This window comes from Rissa tridactyla, chromosome 2 (assembly GCF_028500815.1).
Source record: "Rissa tridactyla isolate bRisTri1 chromosome 2, bRisTri1.patW.cur.20221130, whole genome shotgun sequence".
NCBI classification, from domain to species: domain Eukaryota; kingdom Metazoa; phylum Chordata; class Aves; order Charadriiformes; family Laridae; genus Rissa; species Rissa tridactyla.
Window position 1 is genome coordinate 40,340,181 of NC_071467.1, and position 21,033 is coordinate 40,361,213.

At 35.4% G+C, this 21,033-nt stretch overlaps 1 protein-coding gene across 14 annotated transcripts in view; it reads left to right on the forward strand.

Moving 5' to 3' along the window:
* The window catches only part of ASPH (aspartate beta-hydroxylase), a 124,636-nt gene that overhangs the window by 39,612 nt on the left and 63,991 nt on the right, over window positions 1–21,033 (forward strand). For 3 of the 14 annotated variants that reach the window (XM_054190662.1, XM_054190664.1, XM_054190673.1), the window contains exons 4-15: window positions 3,929–4,018; window positions 5,418–5,492; window positions 5,999–6,160; window positions 6,867–6,926; window positions 8,283–8,339; window positions 8,846–8,890; window positions 9,651–9,686; window positions 13,719–13,757; window positions 15,177–15,221; window positions 15,398–15,439; window positions 16,913–16,963; window positions 17,984–18,028. In XM_054190662.1, coding sequence (XP_054046637.1) covers window positions 3,929–4,018; window positions 5,418–5,492; window positions 5,999–6,160; window positions 6,867–6,926; window positions 8,283–8,339; window positions 8,846–8,890; window positions 9,651–9,686; window positions 13,719–13,757; window positions 15,177–15,221; window positions 15,398–15,439; window positions 16,913–16,963; window positions 17,984–18,028 — 747 coding nt within the window. The remainder of the gene's footprint in view (window positions 1–3,928; window positions 4,019–5,417; window positions 5,493–5,998; window positions 6,161–6,866; window positions 6,927–8,282; window positions 8,340–8,845; window positions 8,891–9,650; window positions 9,687–13,718; window positions 13,758–15,176; window positions 15,222–15,397; window positions 15,440–16,912; window positions 16,964–17,983; window positions 18,029–21,033) is intronic. The other 11 variants (XM_054190663.1, XM_054190668.1, XM_054190675.1 and 8 more) reach the window with 11 other exon arrangements.

Here is a 21,033-nt window from a genome sequence, read left to right on the forward strand (position 1 = left end):
TGTAAATTATTCCCTGCTAAGCTTTTTTTCCCCTAAGTATACTGAGAAAACTATTTTATACACAAACACTCAAATGAACTTTAGTGTTGCAAATATTTATGAGACTTTAATGTACACACAGTCAAAATGTTACAACGCTTTTGTTTATTGATCCTGTGACAATATGTTCTGCTGTTATTCCTTCTTTCGTTTATTTATTTTTTTAGCTATCTTTAGGTCTGAAGACTTGATTCATTTTCACTTTTCAGTTATCTGTGTCCTGATTTCTCTGAGTTTTCCAAGCTTCTGGTAATCAATACTTAGGAAAATTAGGCCACCTGTTTCACCATTGATGGGCGTTGTCAAATTCCAATCACATTCTAAGAAGTGATACGCTACTACTACTGTATTGTGGTTGAACTTGATTAGAGAACAGCGTATGTTTTTTTGCAACAATTATTTTCTTCAAACAACACTTTTCATGTACATGATACTTCTGTACGCAAGCTCCTGTGTTAGTTTGCTTTTACAGCTTCTGTATTTTTAGCACTGAGGAATGATTTATCCAGCAGCCTCATTAGAATAAACAAAGTTACAAAACATTTCTGCAGAGATATTTCAGTATGTTATTGAATCTATACTTGCTTTCAAGTTTATATGGGAAAGGAATGCTTTCTGATTTCATTAGGCAAATATTTGTCCTGGTTTGCTTAGTGTATTGAAATAATAAATGCACAATAAAATTACACAATATTCAGAACAAAATCTGTAATGAAAGTTGAAGATTTATTATTGTTATACTGCATTATTATTTTAAAGAAAACAAAACTAAGGTGTGAAATGGAGCATGAGTATATGCATGTGAGTAGTGGTGTAAGATTAAAGTCCTGGACATTGATTCTGCTTATGGTTTTGCTTAAGGTTTGTGTATAACAGTTGTCAGTACACTTGCCTCAGACTTTCCATACAGCACATTTGTGTCTGTAAGAACACTTTGATCCCTAGAGGTAGAAGATGTGGTAATAGGGTAAGATATAATCTGCTTGGTTTTAGTTTTTCTTAGAGGAAACATGAAAAGTAGTTCAGATAAAAGTTGTAGAAAATAGTATGTTAGCTTAAGATTCTAGCTGTGGTAATTAACAGAGATGATATATCACACTACTTTCTAAATATTTGTACATGTGTGAAGAAGGAGGGGAAGATTGTGTGTGTGATGAACACTATAGTACTTAGCAAAAAACTTGACAGAATGAAGATCTAATAAATGTACATGCATAATGAGCATTCTCTTTTAAGGTTTCAGTGATGGTAGATGTGTTTTTTCATCTTTGATAAGTGTTAAGATACATATTTGACTGAGGAACACTCAAATCACGCTTCTCAAGAACAGTGGCACAGTGGTATAGTGCACATGTAACACAAGCTGGAACTGTCTGGGAGTGAAATGTGGAATGAGTAGCCTTTCTGATTAACGCATTAGTGTATCTATGACCCAAAGTTTATCTGGTTCTAAAAAAGTTTGGGTTTGGGGTTTGTGGTTTTTTTTTTTTTTTGTTTGGCTGTTTTTTTTTTCCCCAAAGAACGCTTTATTTGAGCAGCACTCTGAGCTATACAGCCAGCCACACAATAAAATGAGATTTTGCCCCAGAGATCTGTTGTGCTGTTGTATATCTCTGTGAAATATTATTGTCATTCAGTTTAACGTGGCAAGTTACTACATAAGCTCAAAATGCACCACACAATTAAAAACTGGGTGCACCTTTATTTTGATAAAAAGATGAGAGAAAATAGTATCTTACAAAAAGTAAATGACTTATATTACATACTCAACAGGATTTAATAGGAATCAGTGATAAACACAATAGATGTGTATAAAGCTTGAAAGCAAAGTTGAGAAATGTGCAAGCAAAACAAATAAATACTCTTGCTAGTCCCTTCTTTCCTGTTACACGCTCTTAGTCCTTGTTGGCTGTGAAATATTTGAATATCTTTTGAAATGCTTTGAATCTATTTATTGTTCATGAAGCAGAGCCAGTGGTCATCTGGAATTGGAGATGTGGGTTACCAGAACATATGAGGACTTCTTTAAAGAGGTGTATATGTAAGGGGAAGTGAATTTGTGAAAGCAGGGTGTCTATTTCTACGTTTCCGGTTTCTGAAGTGCGAGACAGTGGCTAACATAAGTAACTGGTTCTATCTCAATATGTAATTAAAGAAGATTGTAGAAGGAAGTAACTTCTTACTCTTGTAGTAATTAATATTACTGCAGCAAAATATAAATGTAAGTTTTAATAATATTTTTGAATATTTCAGTAGTTTTTAATGACACAGAAGAAAAATTGGCAAAATTGAAGTGTAAATTTGGCTTTTTTCCTCTAGCTTCTAGTCTTGACTGCTTAGTAATGGATTCTTAGTTATAATACTTTTAGATATAAGCTAACTACTTATCTTCAGGTAATTTAAATAGTGTAAAAATGTGTAAGTAGGATTAATTCTGTTTGTTCACATTGAATGTGTTTTTCTCACAATGCATAAAATAATAAAATCTTGCTAGTTCACACAAAGTTATTTTGAGGCATACTAGTCCTATTTGTATTGAGATATTTTTTAGTCCAGTAGAAACCTAGTAATATTAATTTCTCTTAATTTTATTGACTTGAAATATAATACTTACATTGTTCCACTTGAAGTTACTTTCACAAGATTGTTAGCAGTACAGGAGTGTTCATTACAGTGTAGCCTCTGTTTTCATAATTACCATTTTCTATTGATTTCTGTGTATGCATCTCTTGAGAAACCAATTTGTTTTGGGCAGTGTGTGTGTTTATTTAAGAATGTAGTTGTATCTTAATTGACTTTGGAACTCATACCTAAATATGAACCTAGGAAAAATGACATAGGAGAATTCTGTCTGGAAGGGACTTCAGTAGATTATTATTCCAACATCCTGCTCAAAACAGGGTTATCTCCGAGGTACGACCAGGTTACGCTGGCCGTTATCCAGTGTGGGCTTTAAAACCTCTGAGGATGGGAATGCACAAACTCTCTGTGCAGCTTTTTCCATTGATTTGTTTGTCCTCGTAGCAGGGGATGTGTGTGGGTGCATGTGTGTGAATAAGTTTTTTCTTATACCCAATCTTGAAACTCTCTTATTTAAGTCTTGCTTGAATCCTTCCTAAAAGATAGTTGAGAGGTGGATTAGGCTAATACCAATGCATTCTTTCTTGAGGATGTGGTGTCTTAAGATGTGGTATAACCTTTCAAGGCTATGAGTTATCTTGATCTCTTACTATGGTGTTGATCATTGCTGTTATGGGTTGCTTTCTATTCATTATGCTTTGATCTAGAAAGACTCTGTGGTATAGATAGTAAGTATCTTAGTGGTGAAATTCTGTCAGTCATATTTTTTCAGTAGGAATTTAATTGTCAAAAGAAACTGGAGATTGAGATTACCGTATTTTGAAGAAACTGCAGTTCTCTTAATCAAATCTTCTAAGATTCAACATACGAATTCAAAATTCCTCTTCTCATTCTGAGCAGCATGTTATAATGTTCAAATTAGTTCTTCATAAAACCTATAAAATTGATCATGTGAAGTACTTTTTGCCCAAAACCAGAAAAAGCTCCTCCCTATTTTTCTTCTGGATGCTGAATCGATGTTGAGAATAGCGTAGGCACTTTTCTCGGTTATTTTGAAATAACTTAAATTTCTGCCCCTTTTTCCCTTAGTTGTATGTTTGTCTTCAAAACATATTTGTTTATTATCTGAATATACCTTAGTCTTTGTATATATCACTGTGTATCAGGACAGCCCTGTAATTGTGATTTATTGTTTGAATACGTTTTGGAGAGTTTATTGACAGTTAATACAATTAAAGCAACTTTCTTAGTTTATAATTGAATCAGATCAAAGAGAGCATAAAGTTAACTTTATAACTGAAAAATGCAGGCCTTAAAGAAAGATCTGTCCCAGCACAGCCACCATCACAAGACTCTGAGGAGACCATCCAGCCTGCTGAGAAGTCATATGTCGAATCAGGTAAGGCCTTTTGCAAACCATAGATGAAACAAAAGACATGATGCTTCGTTCGAATTAGAATTCTGTTTCTTCAGCACGTGAACTCATTGTGTTATTTCTTTGGGTAGCAAAATAATCTTTCATTGCTTTTATGTGTTGCTTACTCCGCTATAGTTTATTTAGTGGGAGCTACTGTTCATAACTTTATATAAATTACTGACCATGAAAAGTTTATAGTTTAAATGTATAGAACGCATTCTTGTCAGCTCTCGTGGTTACTGTTGGAACCATACAGCATCAGAATAACTTTCTGCTGGTGTACAGTTGTGGTTTTGATACGTATGCAATAGTACGCACAGCATACAAATATTTGCAAATATTTTCAAACAAATTCTATATTCCGTTTTATTGACCATATGCTCCACATTTATGGGTTATTGTGTTAGGTTCACACAAACACCAAGTAGGATAAGCCCCTTCAAGGAAAAGGAAAATATATATACTCTCTGAATAACACTAAAATGCAAATCATTTATCTGAAATCTGACACGTAAAAATAGTTTTTTTTCTTGAATTCCTCGTGTACCTAATAAATTTTACTAATACTCATGGGATTTTTAAAATGTTTATTTTTTTTCAAGACTAGAAGCTGCATTTATTGTATTTATGATATAATACTGGTTTTAGTAGAAAAGTGAATATTGATTTATCTTAAAAAGTTGCTTGTTGGATTTTTTTTGTCTGTTTGTTGTTTGTTTATTGTTGGTGGGTTTTTAAGTTGTATACTGTGTATGCTATTGCATTTATATGAAGGCAACACTTCATACAAATTCCTGTTATGCCTTGGGCTGGTGTGTTAGATGACAATCACTTGTCCCAGAAATCAGTTTGTGATTCATTCTGCTGTAAATTGCCAGGAGAAGACCTTGATATTGTAATGTTAGTATATATTTTCCCTGTTTATAAAACCAACAGACCCCCACTTCTGCAAGTGACATTTTGTTATCAAATATGACATGCCGGTGCTGCTGCCTAAATGGCAAGAAAGTAATGGATGAAAGCATTAGTAAAATAACTACTTAGAGAAGAATTCTTGGTTTGAATAGTTACCTGAAGTTATTAATGTTACTGCCACTGAGAAAAAAGATACGTGCAGAAAATCCAGTGTAGATAAATTTTTCTAATTCATCTTCAGAAAGAATCTGATGTGATTGATGCAGTACTTCCCCTATTGGAGAGTAAGCAAAACCAAATTGGTTCTGTAATTGCGTGAGTTGCAGAGGTTCACCAAGTCAATCTCTATGGAACTTTATGGAATGGAGTAAGAACTTTATGGAGACAACTAAAAGCTGCAAGCCTTGAGCTAATGTTAGACTTTGCCTTTTGCACTTACCTTCACTGCAATTTATGATCCTTTTAGAGCACAAGAATGCTGACGTAGAATTGGAAGAAGAAATTCAGTCTGTTCTTCATGAAGCGCTCCATTCCCAGCCTGGTAATGCATTAGCACTTAGAAATCACTGAAGAATTTATAAATACTGCCATAGGCTAGACAAATCTCAGAGTCTGGTTTTGGTATGCACTTGAAGTACTTTTGCCTGCACAAAACGTTCTAATCAGCTAATTTGTCATCTTCAAGAAAATTCAGAAAGTTCAGTAACCAAATAGTAAAACTGTGGCCTCTTACCCAGAGGTGTTTGACAGCAGTAGCTCAAATCAGTCAGCTGACAAGAACTTGCTCAAGATACTGCATATAGTGCAAGAATGGGTAAACAGAGGTGGCTTTTGCTGTGGTTTTCTCCATGAGCAAAGGCGGCACTGGGAAGTCAGTGCAGATACTTTGAGTTTATACTGCTGTAACGTGCAGACAAGTCTTCTGACTTCCTGTTCCCTTTGGAGACTACCTGAAAAACACAACAGATGTGCTGAAGACGGAATATTTGTTGGTAATAGAATTTACCAAAGAGTATCTATTCTCTAACAATCTGTATTGTTGATTAGGAGAGAAACATGAAGATGTAGACGAAAGTATAAATGACCAGTGGCAAGCAAAGGAAGAAATACATGGAGAAACTTTTGAAGCTCCTACAGCAGATGACTTGCTCAGAGAATTAGAGAATGAAATGCCAGAAGCATATGAGACACCAGATTCAGTTCAGAAAGGTATCTGGATGACTAAATATACTTAAACTTTGCCAAAACCAAGAACAGACAAATGGAAATATATCTCACTAAATCTTGACCCTTAATTTATACTTGCAATAGAGACTTAGCAAATATCAACCACAGCAAGTATTATTTAGCAAATAAATACTGTTTTAAAAATCAAAACGGGATATTTCAATCCCATTTATTTTGGAATATAGGTAGCTATGTATTTTTGTTTACTTACTGCTGTACTGGCTTTCAACCAAACAAATTAATCTTGCTGCAGCTATGCATATCTTCCCCCAATAAAGTGTCTTCTGTAATATCTGTATGGAGTCTGCTTCTGGACTTCCTAGTTGATTAAACTCAATTTTAAGAGTTTATTAGCACAGCCTTTTGTAGAGAGACTTCTCCCTCTGGTTTCATTCTGATGTGGCTCTCTAAAAGAACTGTACATGAACTGTTTTGCAAGTCCTGCTGAGAACATAGCATCATATAAAGAAGATGCTCATATCCTACTGCCCTGAGGCATTGACAGGATAATAAAAATTGTATTCAAAATATAAAGTAGAATCATATGATCTAAATCCAACTTAGGCAAAAATATTTCTGAATGCTTTTTATCTGCAGTACTGAAAATTTTACATATATCTTAATACCTCTTTTTGAAAAACTCATGTAATGGAGGTCATCTGTTTGTAAATGCATCTTTGTTTCTCAGGTGCTGATCTTTTGGTAGATGATCTTGGAGCAGTGGAGTCTGAACCATACGAAGCTCCAGGTATCATTTTGTTTTTCCAAACTTAGTAACATTTGTTTTCTGCCTCAATGTAGCAAATTATATGAGAAAGCAAAATAGAAAAGGTTAGACTGGTTTAGTAATACAAAATTGGGGAATTTTTTTTTTCTCCAAACAACTGTTCTTGATTGTCTTGGATATTTATAGTCTGACTCAGATGACTGTATCACATTTGCTATTGCAAATGATTCTTAAAAAGAAGGGATGATAGGTATGGAAGCCTTGCTCTAATTTGTGCAAAAATTTCATTTTTACCTTTTTATGTGTTTCTGGCTGTTGTGTGTGATTGGGATCTGTAACCTGTCACCTTTCAGAAGGGTCCAGTTTGTAACCTTTCCTTCAGGACTGTTTGTTTCTTTATGGCCAATTACGCTATCTGAGAGTGAGTCAGCACCAAGGACTCCATTCTGAATTGTCCTTGCACTGTCTTTCTGCACACCCTAATTCATCTTTAAAACTTTTTGAAAATTTGTCTGGACTAATCCAATTAGCTTATAGTCATCTTCGTATTGTGCTTGGTACCACAAGATGAGCCTTAGCTCATCTTGCCCGTAATGAAGAAACATTGAGTGGTTATTACAGTTTCCCTACTATCTGATAAGTATTTTCTTCTGGGTGTTAATAACACTTCTTTATAGTACAGGGCGGCCTCTTCCATTTGTATTAGACATTGATTTCTGTTTGGACTAGGCTTCTTACCTTTGGCTCAATGTTTGTTCTGGACTTCACAGTCTTGTTTGATGCCAAATATGACATAAAATTAATTTTATTTGTTTGATACAGCTAAAACTGCTTATTTCTACCTTTGCGGGAGATTACTGTGTTTCAGTTACTGATTTAGAATCCAAGCTGCAATGCTTCTGAAGTAAAAGGATTGTTACTTTACCTTCAGTACCATGTGCTGTCAGATGTATCATACTGAGTATGTTAATAACATCACAAAGAATTGTAGTCACAGAAGAGTAATCCACATATTTAGCTATGCAATGAAAAAAAGTAAATTGCTCTAAATTTGTGATGCCAGAAGGGAATGTGAATATTTCTCAAGATCTGATTTCTGGCTCTTATCTTGTGTTCTGTGGCTTTTGTGGATCTATTTTTCATACTGAGGGTATAACAGAGGACTAGAAGAGGAGAAGATGGCCCAACACCTTCCATTAAATTGCCATGTGTCAAGTTGCAAGTGTCTGTAAGGTTTTCATTTGTCAGTTTTCAACTAGGGAGCTACGTTTAGCTATTGACAGACACATTATGGAAGCAAGTTAAAATAACTGAGTATTAAAAATATTTAATATTTCTAATTTCAAAAATATGTCTTTTTTCATATTTAATTTACAGTTTCATATGAGTATGATATGGATGTGGAAAAGACAGTAACTGATCCAGAAGCTCCAGGTTTGTAAATTTTAATGATTTCAGATTAATAATATAATCATTTATATATTTTTAAACACGCTTCAAAATAACGCGTCATATCGACTGTTTAGTCACAGTTTTATTTTCAAGCAGTTTTTCAGGTAGTTTCAAATAAGCCTGATTTTTGCAGCTGCGTTACCATAACAGTTGTGAAGACAGCACTCCATGAATCCAATCACAAATATTACCTAAATACCTTGTTCTGTCAGGCGTCTTCCAGTTTAATCAGTGGGTTATCAAAGGCCTATTAAAAGCCTACATACAAATTTGCATGAACTTATTATATAGCGTGACTTATGATGTTTACCCTGATGTGTTTTACAATCCAGCTGTCACTTTCAAATAAAACATTGTAGTATTAATTCAATATGTTTAGTTCTGTTATTCTTGAGATAAATATTTTACTTTTTTGACTTATCTTATGCTATTTAGCTGTTGCATGAAAACTTGATTAGAATATAAAATACTAAGTATTTTTATTAAAGGTGACTCTGAACTAATGCTAGAAGATGCTACTGAACATTACACAGGTACAGTCCAAAGCCTTAATCCTTTCTATTGAAGTTTAATTGAATTTTGGCCCTAAACCAAGACAAAGAAAAGTTCAAAACATTGGAGCTTATAGATAGCATCAGTTCCTTAGTAAGTTATTACATCTATATTTTTATTTACATTTTGAAAAAATACAAAGACCTACATGAATACTGCTTTTCTGTAATGTCAACCAAATAGGCAGAATAATATTTTGAGAGTTAAAGTTCCAGGAGAAAGGATGGTTGCATTTTAAATTGCATAGATGTTTTTGTGTGGATAAAAAGTAATCTGAATTTGTCAAAGAAGTTGAAGTTAGTGTGGTAAGTGTCAGGAAAAAAGTAGTACCTGTTTAAAAAAAAAATAAAAAATTAAAAAGCAAGCAAGCCATAACAAGCAGATTCCAAAATCCCACTGTCAAAGTTTGCTGTGTGTAGAAATGATTTATGAGTATTTCCGTTCTGAATTGTAGGTAATTTGTGACGATTTAACGAACTGTATAAGTAAAGCCTGCTTGATAGTGCTTTATCTTTTTTAAGTCTGTCTTGTGATGCCAGAAAATTATTCAGTTCATTTCACAGGATCTTTTAGAAATCTTTAACTTTAAGCTCTTATTAACTTCAATGCGGTATAAAATATTATAGTTTTGAATATCTTTTTTTTTGTCCTGAATAACCTTGACACTGTATTATTTATGTGTATTTATTGTCTTAAAATTATGTGAATTTTCATACTGATTTTTTTTTTTCCTTTAAACAGATGATGGAGTGCATGGGGATTATAATGAAGACCATGGTATGACAACTGCTATATTTACTGAAGTGATAGTATCAAAGTCTTTCGTTAATATGGAAGTGAAATTACTTTTTCTTTAAATTTTCCATGCTGTCACATTACTTTGCAGGTTCTGAACCCAGGGTTCTGTTTGTTCTATGTTCAGACTCCCTGTGTATGTAAGCAGTCAATCGGTCTTTATCACTGGAACAACTGTAGAGTATGTGTATAGATTATATTCCCATATTGGTCTTCTTTGTCATACTTTATGCTTATGTGGCATAAGAATGTTGAAGACACTGCATGTACTTTTTCTTATGAAGCCCTGGCCAAGTCAGCTGTAGTTCATTGCGTCAGCATACCTCAGTGTTACCTCTTGTCCGTAACTACTAGGTCTTCGGAGGTTACTCTGTCTTAGTTTGATTTGGGTAATGATTTGCTAATGATTGCTGAGACCAAATCAAAAAGTAAAGATGATGACTATTGGTCACAGTCTTGAAACAAAGGCATGTGGTTCTGATTCCTTCTTTGAGATCCTTCTGGGGGTTACTGTACTTCAGAAAAGTTAAGCATATCTTCAAAGCACCCTTGTTTATTGTCTATTTTTATGTAACCTGAGCAAAGGACAGAAATTCTTAACCTCAAATTATTTGAGACAGAAAAGCTTGAGGTTTGTTCTTTGTCATTGGGTGGAAATTCTGACATCCACCTTTGGGATAGAAGTCAAAATCCCATTGAAAGACTTTCAGCGGCCCAAAGGTGTATTCAGCCCTTATTCCATGTCTTTCTCAGGCTGCAGAAAATAATTATTTGCTTCAGCTGTGATGCCCTGGACAAAAGGTGTCAGCATCAATAGGATGGAAAAGCAAGAGAGACCTAGCTTTTTCCCTGGGCTTATTGTTTACTCTCCTTTCCAGCATATAGTTATTGTACAATCAGATCCTAATCAAGAATCACTTCTCTTGCTTCTTACACATAGATAGGAAGGAGGAGTGCAATTTATAATCTTTACTTTTCATGCTGCTTCAGTATGTAGTGGTGATATGAGCAGAGAATGTTTCCATGTTCCCTACCCTTGGGAAGAGTCATCTTTACCTGCTTTTGGAGTGAGGTGATCATGGAGGTTCCCAAATTAATTTGCATCAGTTTTCCATAGAATCAGTTCCAAAACTATTTCATATTCTGCAGTATTCCGTGGCCCCAGCACAATAACAATGATTCTCTATTTTGTGAGTAGTTCATGTGCTTCTGCAAGCATGATTGCTGTGTGCTCCAATACAAGTTTTAAATAGTATCAGATAAATCATATTTAGGGTTTTTTTTTCTACTCTTTCTTTACTATACCAAGTCCTCTGATTAGGCTGATAAAGAGAATAGGAAGTTCCATTCTTTTTCTCAGAAGGAAATTCCAAGGTAGGAGGCAATTGTCAAAAAATTGTTATTCTTTGCTACTGAATTGTCAGTCTTTTTTAAGCAGGGAATTTTGCCTGCACTTCAATATAATCCATGATGAACTGTTTTTCTCTTGATAAAAGTTCACCTTTTCATGGCAGAATTTTGCCTTGCTTTCAAGTTCTTCCTTCAAGACATTCTGGTCATGAGAGAAAGCACAATGCTTCCTTTTTACTTTGTAGAGGAATTTCATTTGAAAGCTCTAACCTGGAGCAATGTAGAAGAAAAAGACCAATCAGGTAACGCATTGAGTGTTCTTGGCATTTCCAAGATTTCATTGTTTTCCCTGTCCCCCTTCCTCCCTCGTCCTCTCATCTTGAAAGTTACATGAAGTTACTAAGATAGTTGGAATTCCGCTGTTCCAAGGGCAGACCTGTGTACGGGCACCCTTATTTTCAGGTGATCATTGGCATCTCAGAAATAACCAGAGAAAATCATCAGAAATTGCTGTCAGGATCCCTAGAAAAGATGAGAGACACAGCTAGGGAAGAAAGTCTAATCACAGTCAGTCCTAAAAATTCATTTTAAGTTGTCAGTCCTTTAAGGTTTGAGCTAACCAGCCAACCAGTTGCCCTCTACAACTACCTGAAAGGAGGTTGGAGAGAGGTGGGGGTTGGCCTCTTCTCCCAGGTGAATAATGACAGGACCAGAGGAAATGGTCTGAAGTTGTGGCAGGGGAGGTTTAGATTAGATATTAGGAAGAATTACTTTACTGAAAGAGTGGTCAGGCACTGGAACAGCCTGCCCAGGGAGGTGGTTGAGTCACCATCCCCAGAGGTATTTAAGAAACGTCTAGATGTCGCGCTTCAAGGCATGCTCTAGTGGCAGAGATCATAGGTTGTTTGGTTGGACTAGATGGTCTTAAGCGTCCTTTCCAACCATGAAGATTCTGTGATTCTGTAACTGTGGATGTCTCTGAAGATGTGCTGAAAGATGTGAGCCATCTTTCTGTGACACGCTGGTTTTTTGTTCTGAGCTGTCTATCCAGTTTCAGGGCATGGGAGTTGTAATTGTTCATGAATGTGTGCTACACACCATTTTAGCAGTTCTTGTACATAGTTTTCATCTCTGTTGTCTCCTGGCCCATCTTTCTTGTACCTTTCAACATGCTTTTGATTGTATCAAAATGAAAAGATTTGCTCTTTTTCAGAAGAGAGTTTTTAGCACCAGTTTTCTAAAGTCAAAGAAGGGATGGAGTTCCATCATGGAGATACATTTCTCTCAAATGTAAAGCTTGTGTTTTTCACATTAGCTCCATAACTGCAGTTCACATCCACAAGAAGATTCATGTTAAAGCCTCAGATGCAAACATCTGAGAAACCAGCAGAAGTATAAGCTTCTCTATTCTAGAGTCAATGCATCTTCTCCATCTCTATCACATGTGTTTCCCCTCTGACGGCAGACCCTCTGATGCCATATTTTTTTTCCAATCATGGTGCTTTTTAGAATTCTTGGAAAGCTGAGGGCAGTGCCAAGATGATTGTTGGCCAGAGCAGTTCAACCAGTTCAGCTTCTTTTCTGACTCTTGCTACGACTAGGTTCTTGGTTCTTAATTCAAATCAACTATGACTTGGTTCTTAATTCAAATCAGTGACTAGCTGTAACAGAATTGCAGTGTCTGTTATCGCTTCTACCTTGCATGGTGTCGGGAGAAACTGAAGGTGTCTGGCATACTGAAAGGAACCGTTTCTTCATACCTTCTGCAGTTATTGCTAATGCTAAAAATTCTTCAGTTGAAAGGAGTGTATATGCCCACGGTGAAGTGTGTAAATGGATTGATCGTGTAACTTGGAATGCAGGAACTCACTTATTGTATGCAAGTTTCAGTAGTTTTATGAAAAGTTTTATACAATTTGTGGCAGTGAAACTAGAGAAAGAAGGCACGTTTGTGATTTTCAGTAGAAATGAAGAGGGGTTTTTTTTAACGAATATGCTGTAAGAACTTTTTTAAGGCATGGAGGGGGAGCTAAGTGACTATTAGTGCCTCTTAAGATAAAAAAACAGTAGAAAGATTTTATTTCTTAAAAAAAAATAAAAATTTATTTTCTAAAGTCTTATGTAAATAACCTTTTTCAGAGGAGGATTAGTACCTGTTTAGAAAACAAAATTATCCAAAACATTGGATGAACATTTAACAACTTTAGTGCTAAAATTCACAATAAATGTGTATTGAAAAGTCAGACAATTAATGGATACCATTTTGTCTATTTTCAGACATTACCTAAAGTAAAGTAATAAATATTGTTAACCTATTTCTTCTTCAGAGTTACAAAAATCAGATTGGCTCTTTACTCAAAGATTAGGAGTGTAGGTGAATTATGAAATTGTACAGAATGATAGCATTATTGTTGTCATTGTTTTCGGTATTTTATCTGTGTAGATAGAAATGCCTCAAATTTCAGCATTATGTTCACATTTGTGTCTTGTCTAGAATTTCTACTGCAAGCTCCAGTAAAGGTGCAGTTTACCTCAAAACTGGAGAAAGTCTTTGAGAGTTTTGCATTTATCAGTGAAGAAATTAACTGAATGCTTAACAACCAATTTTGTGGGATACTTCATGCATATTGACCACCTAGGAACTTTATTTTTCTTTCCTTTCAGAACCAAAACACGAAAAGCAGGCTGAGACTGAAGATACAGGTATATATATGGATATGTATGTGTATATATATGTGTATGTGTGTGTATATGTGTGTGGGTTGTGTGTACACTCCCACACACATCTCCCCATATATATATTTATATATATGGAGCATATTAGAAAATCTTTGTTTCATATGTAATTAAAGTAGAAATACCACTAAAATAAATGTTATTTGGAATATAAATGATATTCAAAATCAGAGAAATATTTTTGTAAAGTTAGCATAAAAATCATTAACTTAATCTTGCTATTTATATATATTGAAATATATATATTGCTATTTATATATATTGAAATACGTAATCTGTGTGATTATCAGTCACACTATATTATATATTATTATATATTATGTACAGTCTGTGTAGTTATAAATTTAGGTTTTTGACTATGAACTGAGCTGCCGCCTTTTAATATACCATCCTTGAGGATTCATTTTAAGGTCTCAAGTCACCTGGGGTCTCAAGTGACACAAACTGGGGCATGCGAGGCTTTTTGTGGACATTTGGAACAGTAGTTCAGCATAGACATTCAACCTGCTGCCTGCCATGAGCCTTGCTTATAACCTTGTAACCAGTGCTTAAGATCATTCAGAATTTACAGGCTGTCAATACTGGCTCTGCTTTGATCCATACTTCTTGCTCATGCTTTTCTCTAATTAGCAGAAGCAATTAAAAATTATTTGTCTACAGTCCTCTATTTTGGTCCTGTGTATTTTGTTGTCTTGAAATACCAGCTCTTTGAGAGTCAACTTGGACAGCTGATTGAAAAAGACACAAATGTTTAGTTTAGAATGAAGTCAAGAAATTCTCTAGTGTAACAAATAATTTGTAAGTATCTGTTTTGTCACCTTTGTGATCATAAGCTTAAGAGGACAGTCAAAGGAGTTAAAAGGTGCCATATTGAAAGAAAATTAAAATAATTTATTTTTCCATGGAATCCATAATTAAAGTCAAACTTGCTCAAAGTCCAAAGGAAGGAAAGTAGGACCCACCAAAGAATTGCATGTTTATCCAAATAAAAAGACAAAGACTTTTCATGTAGAAGTTTATAGGGTTTGGTTTTTTGTTTTTTAATATGTCTAGCAGATGGTGTTGATGCTGCAAAAGGTGAAGGTGGGAATACTGATTATGCTTAGAAAGGTTAAGGAGTGTTTTTAACATTTTTGTTTTTAAAATTACCGTTTCTTAATCCAAACAACGCTTGTTCAGAAGGTACAATCTTGAAATATTTACCTAATGAATACAGCAGTTCTTTTTTTTTTTTCCCCTCAAATTCATCGAAGTTCCTGTTTGTTTATAGCAATTTACTGTTCTCAGTTAAATGTGGTGTGCTAGCTATGTTCTTTTGTGTTGTATGTAAGTTTCATCAGTTGAGGGCTTGACTTCATTAGTGCTCTGCCTTGAATGTTTTCTTAGCTGTTGAGGACCTTCCAGAGGAGGTGAATGAAGTCACAGAGCCAGGTATATATGTTTTGTAATTGTGATCTTAAAGCGTTTTGATGAAAAAAAATCCATTTTGAAATCCAGTGAAAAAAACCCAAACAAAAAAACAAACAAACAAACAAAACCACCAAAACAAATAATAATAATTAAAAAAAACCAAAAAACCTTTTTTCTTTTTATACTTTTTCTTATAGATGAAATTATTGAAGATTTTGATACTGATAAAGAGCTGTCAGGTATGAGTTTTTATAGTTTGTGAAAGGAAACATTTTTTCTTCCGTTTATATTTCTTAATTTAATTTAAACAACAAGCAAAAAATGAAATAGAGAAATGTGCTGTATAGAATCATAGAATGGTTTGGGTTGGAAGGGACCTTCAAAGATCGTCTGGTCCAGCTCCTCTGCCATGGGCAGGGACATCTTTCACTACCTCAGCTTGCTCAAAACCACATCCAACCTGTCTTTGAACACTTCCAATCATGGGACATCCAGAGCTGCTCCGGACAACTTGTTCCTGTGTTTCACCACCCTCATCATAAAATAATTTCTTCCTTATGTCCAATCTAAATCTAACCTTTCACTTTAAAACAGTTGCCCCTTGTCTTGTCGCAACAGGCCTTGGTAACAAGTCTCCCTCCATCCTTCTTATTATAACCCCTCTATATACTGAAAGGCTGCAATAAGGTCTCCCCAGAGCCTTCTTGTCTCCAGGCTGAACAAGCTCAACTCTCTGAGCCTGTCCTCATCGGAGAGGTGCTCCAGCCCTCTGATCATTTTTGAAGTCCTGTTCTAAGAGGTCCATGTCTGTCTTGTGCTGGGAACCCCAGAGCTGGACACAGTACTCCTCCAGGTGGCATCTCGCGAGAGTGGAGTAGAGGGAATCACCTCCCTCGACCTGATGGCCACACTGCTTTTGCTGCAGCCCAGAACAGAGTTGGCTTTCTGGGCTGCACATGCACATTGCCGGCTCATGTCCAGTTTTTCTTCCACCAGAATCTCCAAGTCCTTCTCTGTAGGACTGCTCTCAGTCTCTTCATCCACCAGTCTGTATTGATACTGGGGCTTGCCCCAACACAGGTGCAGACCTAGCACTGGCCTTGTTGAAGTTCATGTCATTCTTGCGAAGTACTTAGAGCTTCAGTTGGAGGAATGGAATATGTTAATATCTCACACCATTACTAAAAAAGATTAAGTTGTGAATTATTTTTTTTTTGTTGTGCTGGTGTCAGAGACTTTTAAGTGAGTACTGGGTCAAATGTAATTTGAGGTTTTGCTCTAAGAAGTTAAAAATTTTTTCCAAACGTGACGTTAATTCAGTCAGCTAAAGCAAGGTGATCTAAGCAGTTTAATCTGACCAGTGTGTAGGATTTGATGCTATATTTATTTAGGTTTTCCATTTGAAAAATATGTTCTAATATAGTTAAATGGGGAAATAAACATAACTGTTTCACATTAATAACAATTGTAACCAAAATAATTGGGGGGGGCGGGGCGTAATAGCAATGGAAGTCAATAACAAAGAGGAGCTAAACTTTTGGACGTGAAATACATTCGGTACCTTTTTTCTACTCATAAGTTAACCTAGTTGGTTGTTCTGCAGTTTAGGTTTTCCTATTTGTTTGATACTAATTTGATGGTGTGGCTGGTGGGGAATAAAAGCAAAATTGTGAACGTACAGTGTGTAACTTTTAATGTTTTCTTTGTAACAGTAGAAAGTAAGCATACAGAAGATGTTGTGGCCGCTGAACCAGAGGAATCAGGTTTGTATATTATCTTTTGCATGAGTTTGCTACTTAAAAAAAAAAATAAAATTAAAAATTTAGAATGATAAATATCTTAGAATAGAATTCTATACTACAAAAACCCACAAATATTTGTAACTTTTTCTGCTTTTTTTTTTTTCTTTTAAAGAGAAACATAACTGTGTTGTTGAAATCTAGCATCTTGAGGTTTTTAATGACAACATTTTAATGTCTTACAGAGCACTCTTCAGTTTTAGAAGCTGATAGTGCTTCCAGTTCAGAAATACTTATAGCAATAAAAATGGTGATATTAGGTCATGTAAAGTAGAAGATTTCTTTGCTATGCTGTGTTTCCCATCAGCCAGTCAGTAATGCGTGCTCAGGAAAAGAGAGTATACGTAAGAAATACAATAAAGTGTAATGTCTCCCCAGCTTTGAGCACGTTATTTATGGGGTTCCTGAGTCAGAGAATATATTTCCCCCTCTTCGATTCTTCTTATTGTCTACAGCCAGCAACCTGGCTATTATGAATTCTTTTCTGGTGAGCCTTGCTCCCTCCGTGTGAATATGGAGTTATGTGCAACCTTCAGTCTATTAGCAGTAATAGCACTTGGTGGAATGTGACATGTCTAATTTAAACGTATGTACAGAATTAAAAAGAACTGAATTTTGAAGTCAAATATTTCACAGTTACGGTTGGGAACATAATAAGTATATGAATGTTTTCTATGCCCATACTGTAGTAGCATGTGAAACACTGGGAGATTTGTGCTTCAGATAGTATGGTTTCAGAATTTTGAAGAATAATTTTTGAAACTGTGCAATCCTGCAATTTACTCATTGGCCTACTAAAGTCTTAATCTTTTCACTGGAAAAATTCAGATGAGGAAAATTCGCATCTCACTTCTGCAAAAGCAGTATTACAGAACAGTCTTGATAGGTCACTGTTTTGAGCATAAGGGGGGAAAAAAAGGCAGCTTTTTGTAAATATTCAGGGAACTCTCCAGTTTGAAATGTTTGTACAATTTTGACTTACAGAAATGCCTGCTCAAGCTGAGGATTATTCAAATGATGATCTAGTGGGTAAGTTAATCTTAAATGTGTGGCTTTTTCCCCCAAAAATTAAGCTATAGCTACATGTAAAGTTTGCAAACAAATTACTTTGTGGAGGGGAGTGAAGGGATATCATTATTGTCTTTTAAAGTTGCTTCCTGGTTTTGAAGGAATTATTTTTATCTTATACTGGATAAAAGCTAATAATAGTTACTGGGTTATATGGGAACCTTCCAAATAAAGCTGTGAGCAGTTTTAATTTACGTCTTCATTTTTAACGATTTCAGAACTGGATACTTTTGGTGTAAAGGGAAATGTAAAAATTTCAGGTCTCAAAATACGTGCATACTTCCTTTCTTGAGTAACTGATGACGGGTGGTGCTGCTGTCACTTCTGTGTATCGGTCAGATCTATTGAAGTCCGACTGTGGCACATTCGTTGGGCACTGGTCTGGAAAAAGGGCTGTTTTGTCATGCCATCATATTTTTCTTGACATAACTGATTTTAAGAACTAGAGCACTTCCAGCTCTTCCATCTGTTGCCTGACAGTAGTAAACATAGAGTTTACCAGAACCATTTTTAGAGTACCTATATGGCTCCTAAATTTGAAGACTGCATATTATTACATTTCATCTGCTTCTTGAAGTCAAGTATTAAAAGTTGCTAGTTTGTTCTTCATAACAAAGTAGTTGTGTTGAGTGAAACACTGAGCAGTAAGTCACAGAAGCTGCAATCCAGGAGCCCTGAGAGCTATATTTCTGTTTTGTTCTGGTTAGCCTGAGCATCTTTCTGGATCAGTTAATCTTTGCAGAAGCTCTTAAGCGACATGGTGCCCAGGTTGTTCTGTGGGTTGTTTTTTTTCCTCGTGGGAAGGGAAACTTGTATTTGGTTCTTGGGCATGCCAGAAGTAGTCAGTGAAGTGAAAAAACACAGGAGGCCTTTGTGTGGTGGCCCAGTACAGGTTGGAGGCATTGTTTAGTTCATGTATTTAATTTATGTGCTAAACCTTACCTGAGGTGATTTGAATGCTCATATCAATACATAACTGTTGTCTTTGAGGCCTTTCTAATCTGTTTATCGTAACAGCCATGTGGTGTGTTGAAATATTTGAAGCCATAGGTATTCATTAATGGATGCCTTATCTAAAAATGTTTTGGTTTGTAATGAATATGAAATATTTTAATCTAGAGCTTATAATCAGTATAGGAACAAGCAGTAGTTACCTTTGACAGCATAGACAAGAAGTTCAGCAAAGGTAGTGTTCAGTTCGTTTGTTGTGCTTTAAGTTGGAACTGTAGAACAAGAAAAGATGTTTTCTCTCAGGCAGTGTTGCTGCTTAAAGTTAACGTAACAAAAAGGCCCTTACAAAATTTCAACAATAGATAATTCCACTGCACCGTGTCAGTCGTGCTGATATGAGGATATGGAGATGGTCTCTTGACTTAACCTAGGCTAGTTTAAGACTAAATTCAGAATCCAAGTATCAACCTGAAATCTTTTATTGTTATTTTTATGGACCATTTCTGTTGCTTTTTGTGCTGTAATTTATGTTTTAGTCTTGCAGCAGTAAATGAATTTTCTAGCTTCACAAAAAAAAAAATCTTATGTGTCTTGCACAGTAGTGGATGGTTTTCCAAATGTTCTATTTAGCATCATAGAATCATTTAGGTTGGTAAAGACCTTTAAGATCATAGAGTTCGTTTGTAAAACTAACACTGACAAGTCCACCACTGAACCACGTTCCTAATCACCTTTTTAGGTCTTTTAAATACCTCCAGGGATGGTGATTCAGCCACTTCCCTGGGCAGCCTGTTCCAATGCTTGACAACCCTTTCGGTGAAGAAATTTTTCCTAATATCCAGACTAAACCTCCCCGGCACAATTTAATAATCACTATTAAATTGCTAATTTTTCCTACTATTACATATTTTTACCTGCCTTTTTTGGATATGAAAATTTCAGTTTAAAGGCAACATTATTCTCACATTTTCCTCTTAGAATATGAAATTCATATTTACCAATGTCCTGGTTTCAGCTGGGACAGAGTTAATTTTGTTGCTAGTGGTTGCTGTGTTTCAGATTTGGTATGAAAAGAATGTTGATAATGCATATTGTCTAGTTGTTGCCAGGTGATGTTTAAGGTGATGTTTAAGGTTAAGGTGATTTCAAGGACTTTTTTCAGCTTCTCATAGAAGCTGGTCAATGGAATATTCCGTACCGTAGACGTCATGCTCAGTATATAAATGGGGTTGGCTGGGGGACAAGGATGTGTGATCACTGCTAGGGATGGGATGGGCAACCAACCTCCATGTGGTGTGAACAACTTGTGTTGTATTACTTTATTTTGTATATTCTTTTGCCATTTTTATTATTGTTCTTTTCCGTTATTGTTCTATTAAACTGTCTTTATCTCAACCCATGAGTTTTTTCTCTTTTCTCCTCCTTTTCTCCCTCTTCTCCCTACCCTTCTTGGGGTTAGAGGGAGAAGTGAGTGAGTAGCTGCGTGGTCCTAGCTGCCAGCTGGGGTTAAACTACCACAATCAGGGATTTTTTTTTTTTTTTTTTTTTAATTTGTGATGAGGGATTCGGTGTGGGGTTTTTTTGTTATCAGAAGTGAATTTCATCAGGTATTCAAAGCTAGTATTGCCTATTATTTCAGCAATAATAATACTAAAGTGCATTGTACTAGAGACAGTCAAGAACTCTCTTCTGAATTAAGAACTCTTATATACACATATGCACTCTTTACATAGAAAAAAGTTTTATCTATTTATGTAATAAACATAACTTCAGGTAGTGTAAAAGATATTCAGAAATGTCACTAAAGAGTCCTATACTACCTTATAGGTAGTATAAATTCATTGAACTTCATTTGAAGCATGGTGGCACCAGTTTAGGTCCTAACCGTGGGTTAGGAGCAGTTTGATTTTTATCTGAAACATAGAAACTTACTTGTTTTGGAAAGAAACCAGGAGATAGTTCAGAGGATTAATTTAGCTGTGAGGAACATTCTCACGCTGTCAGTGAAGAGATCA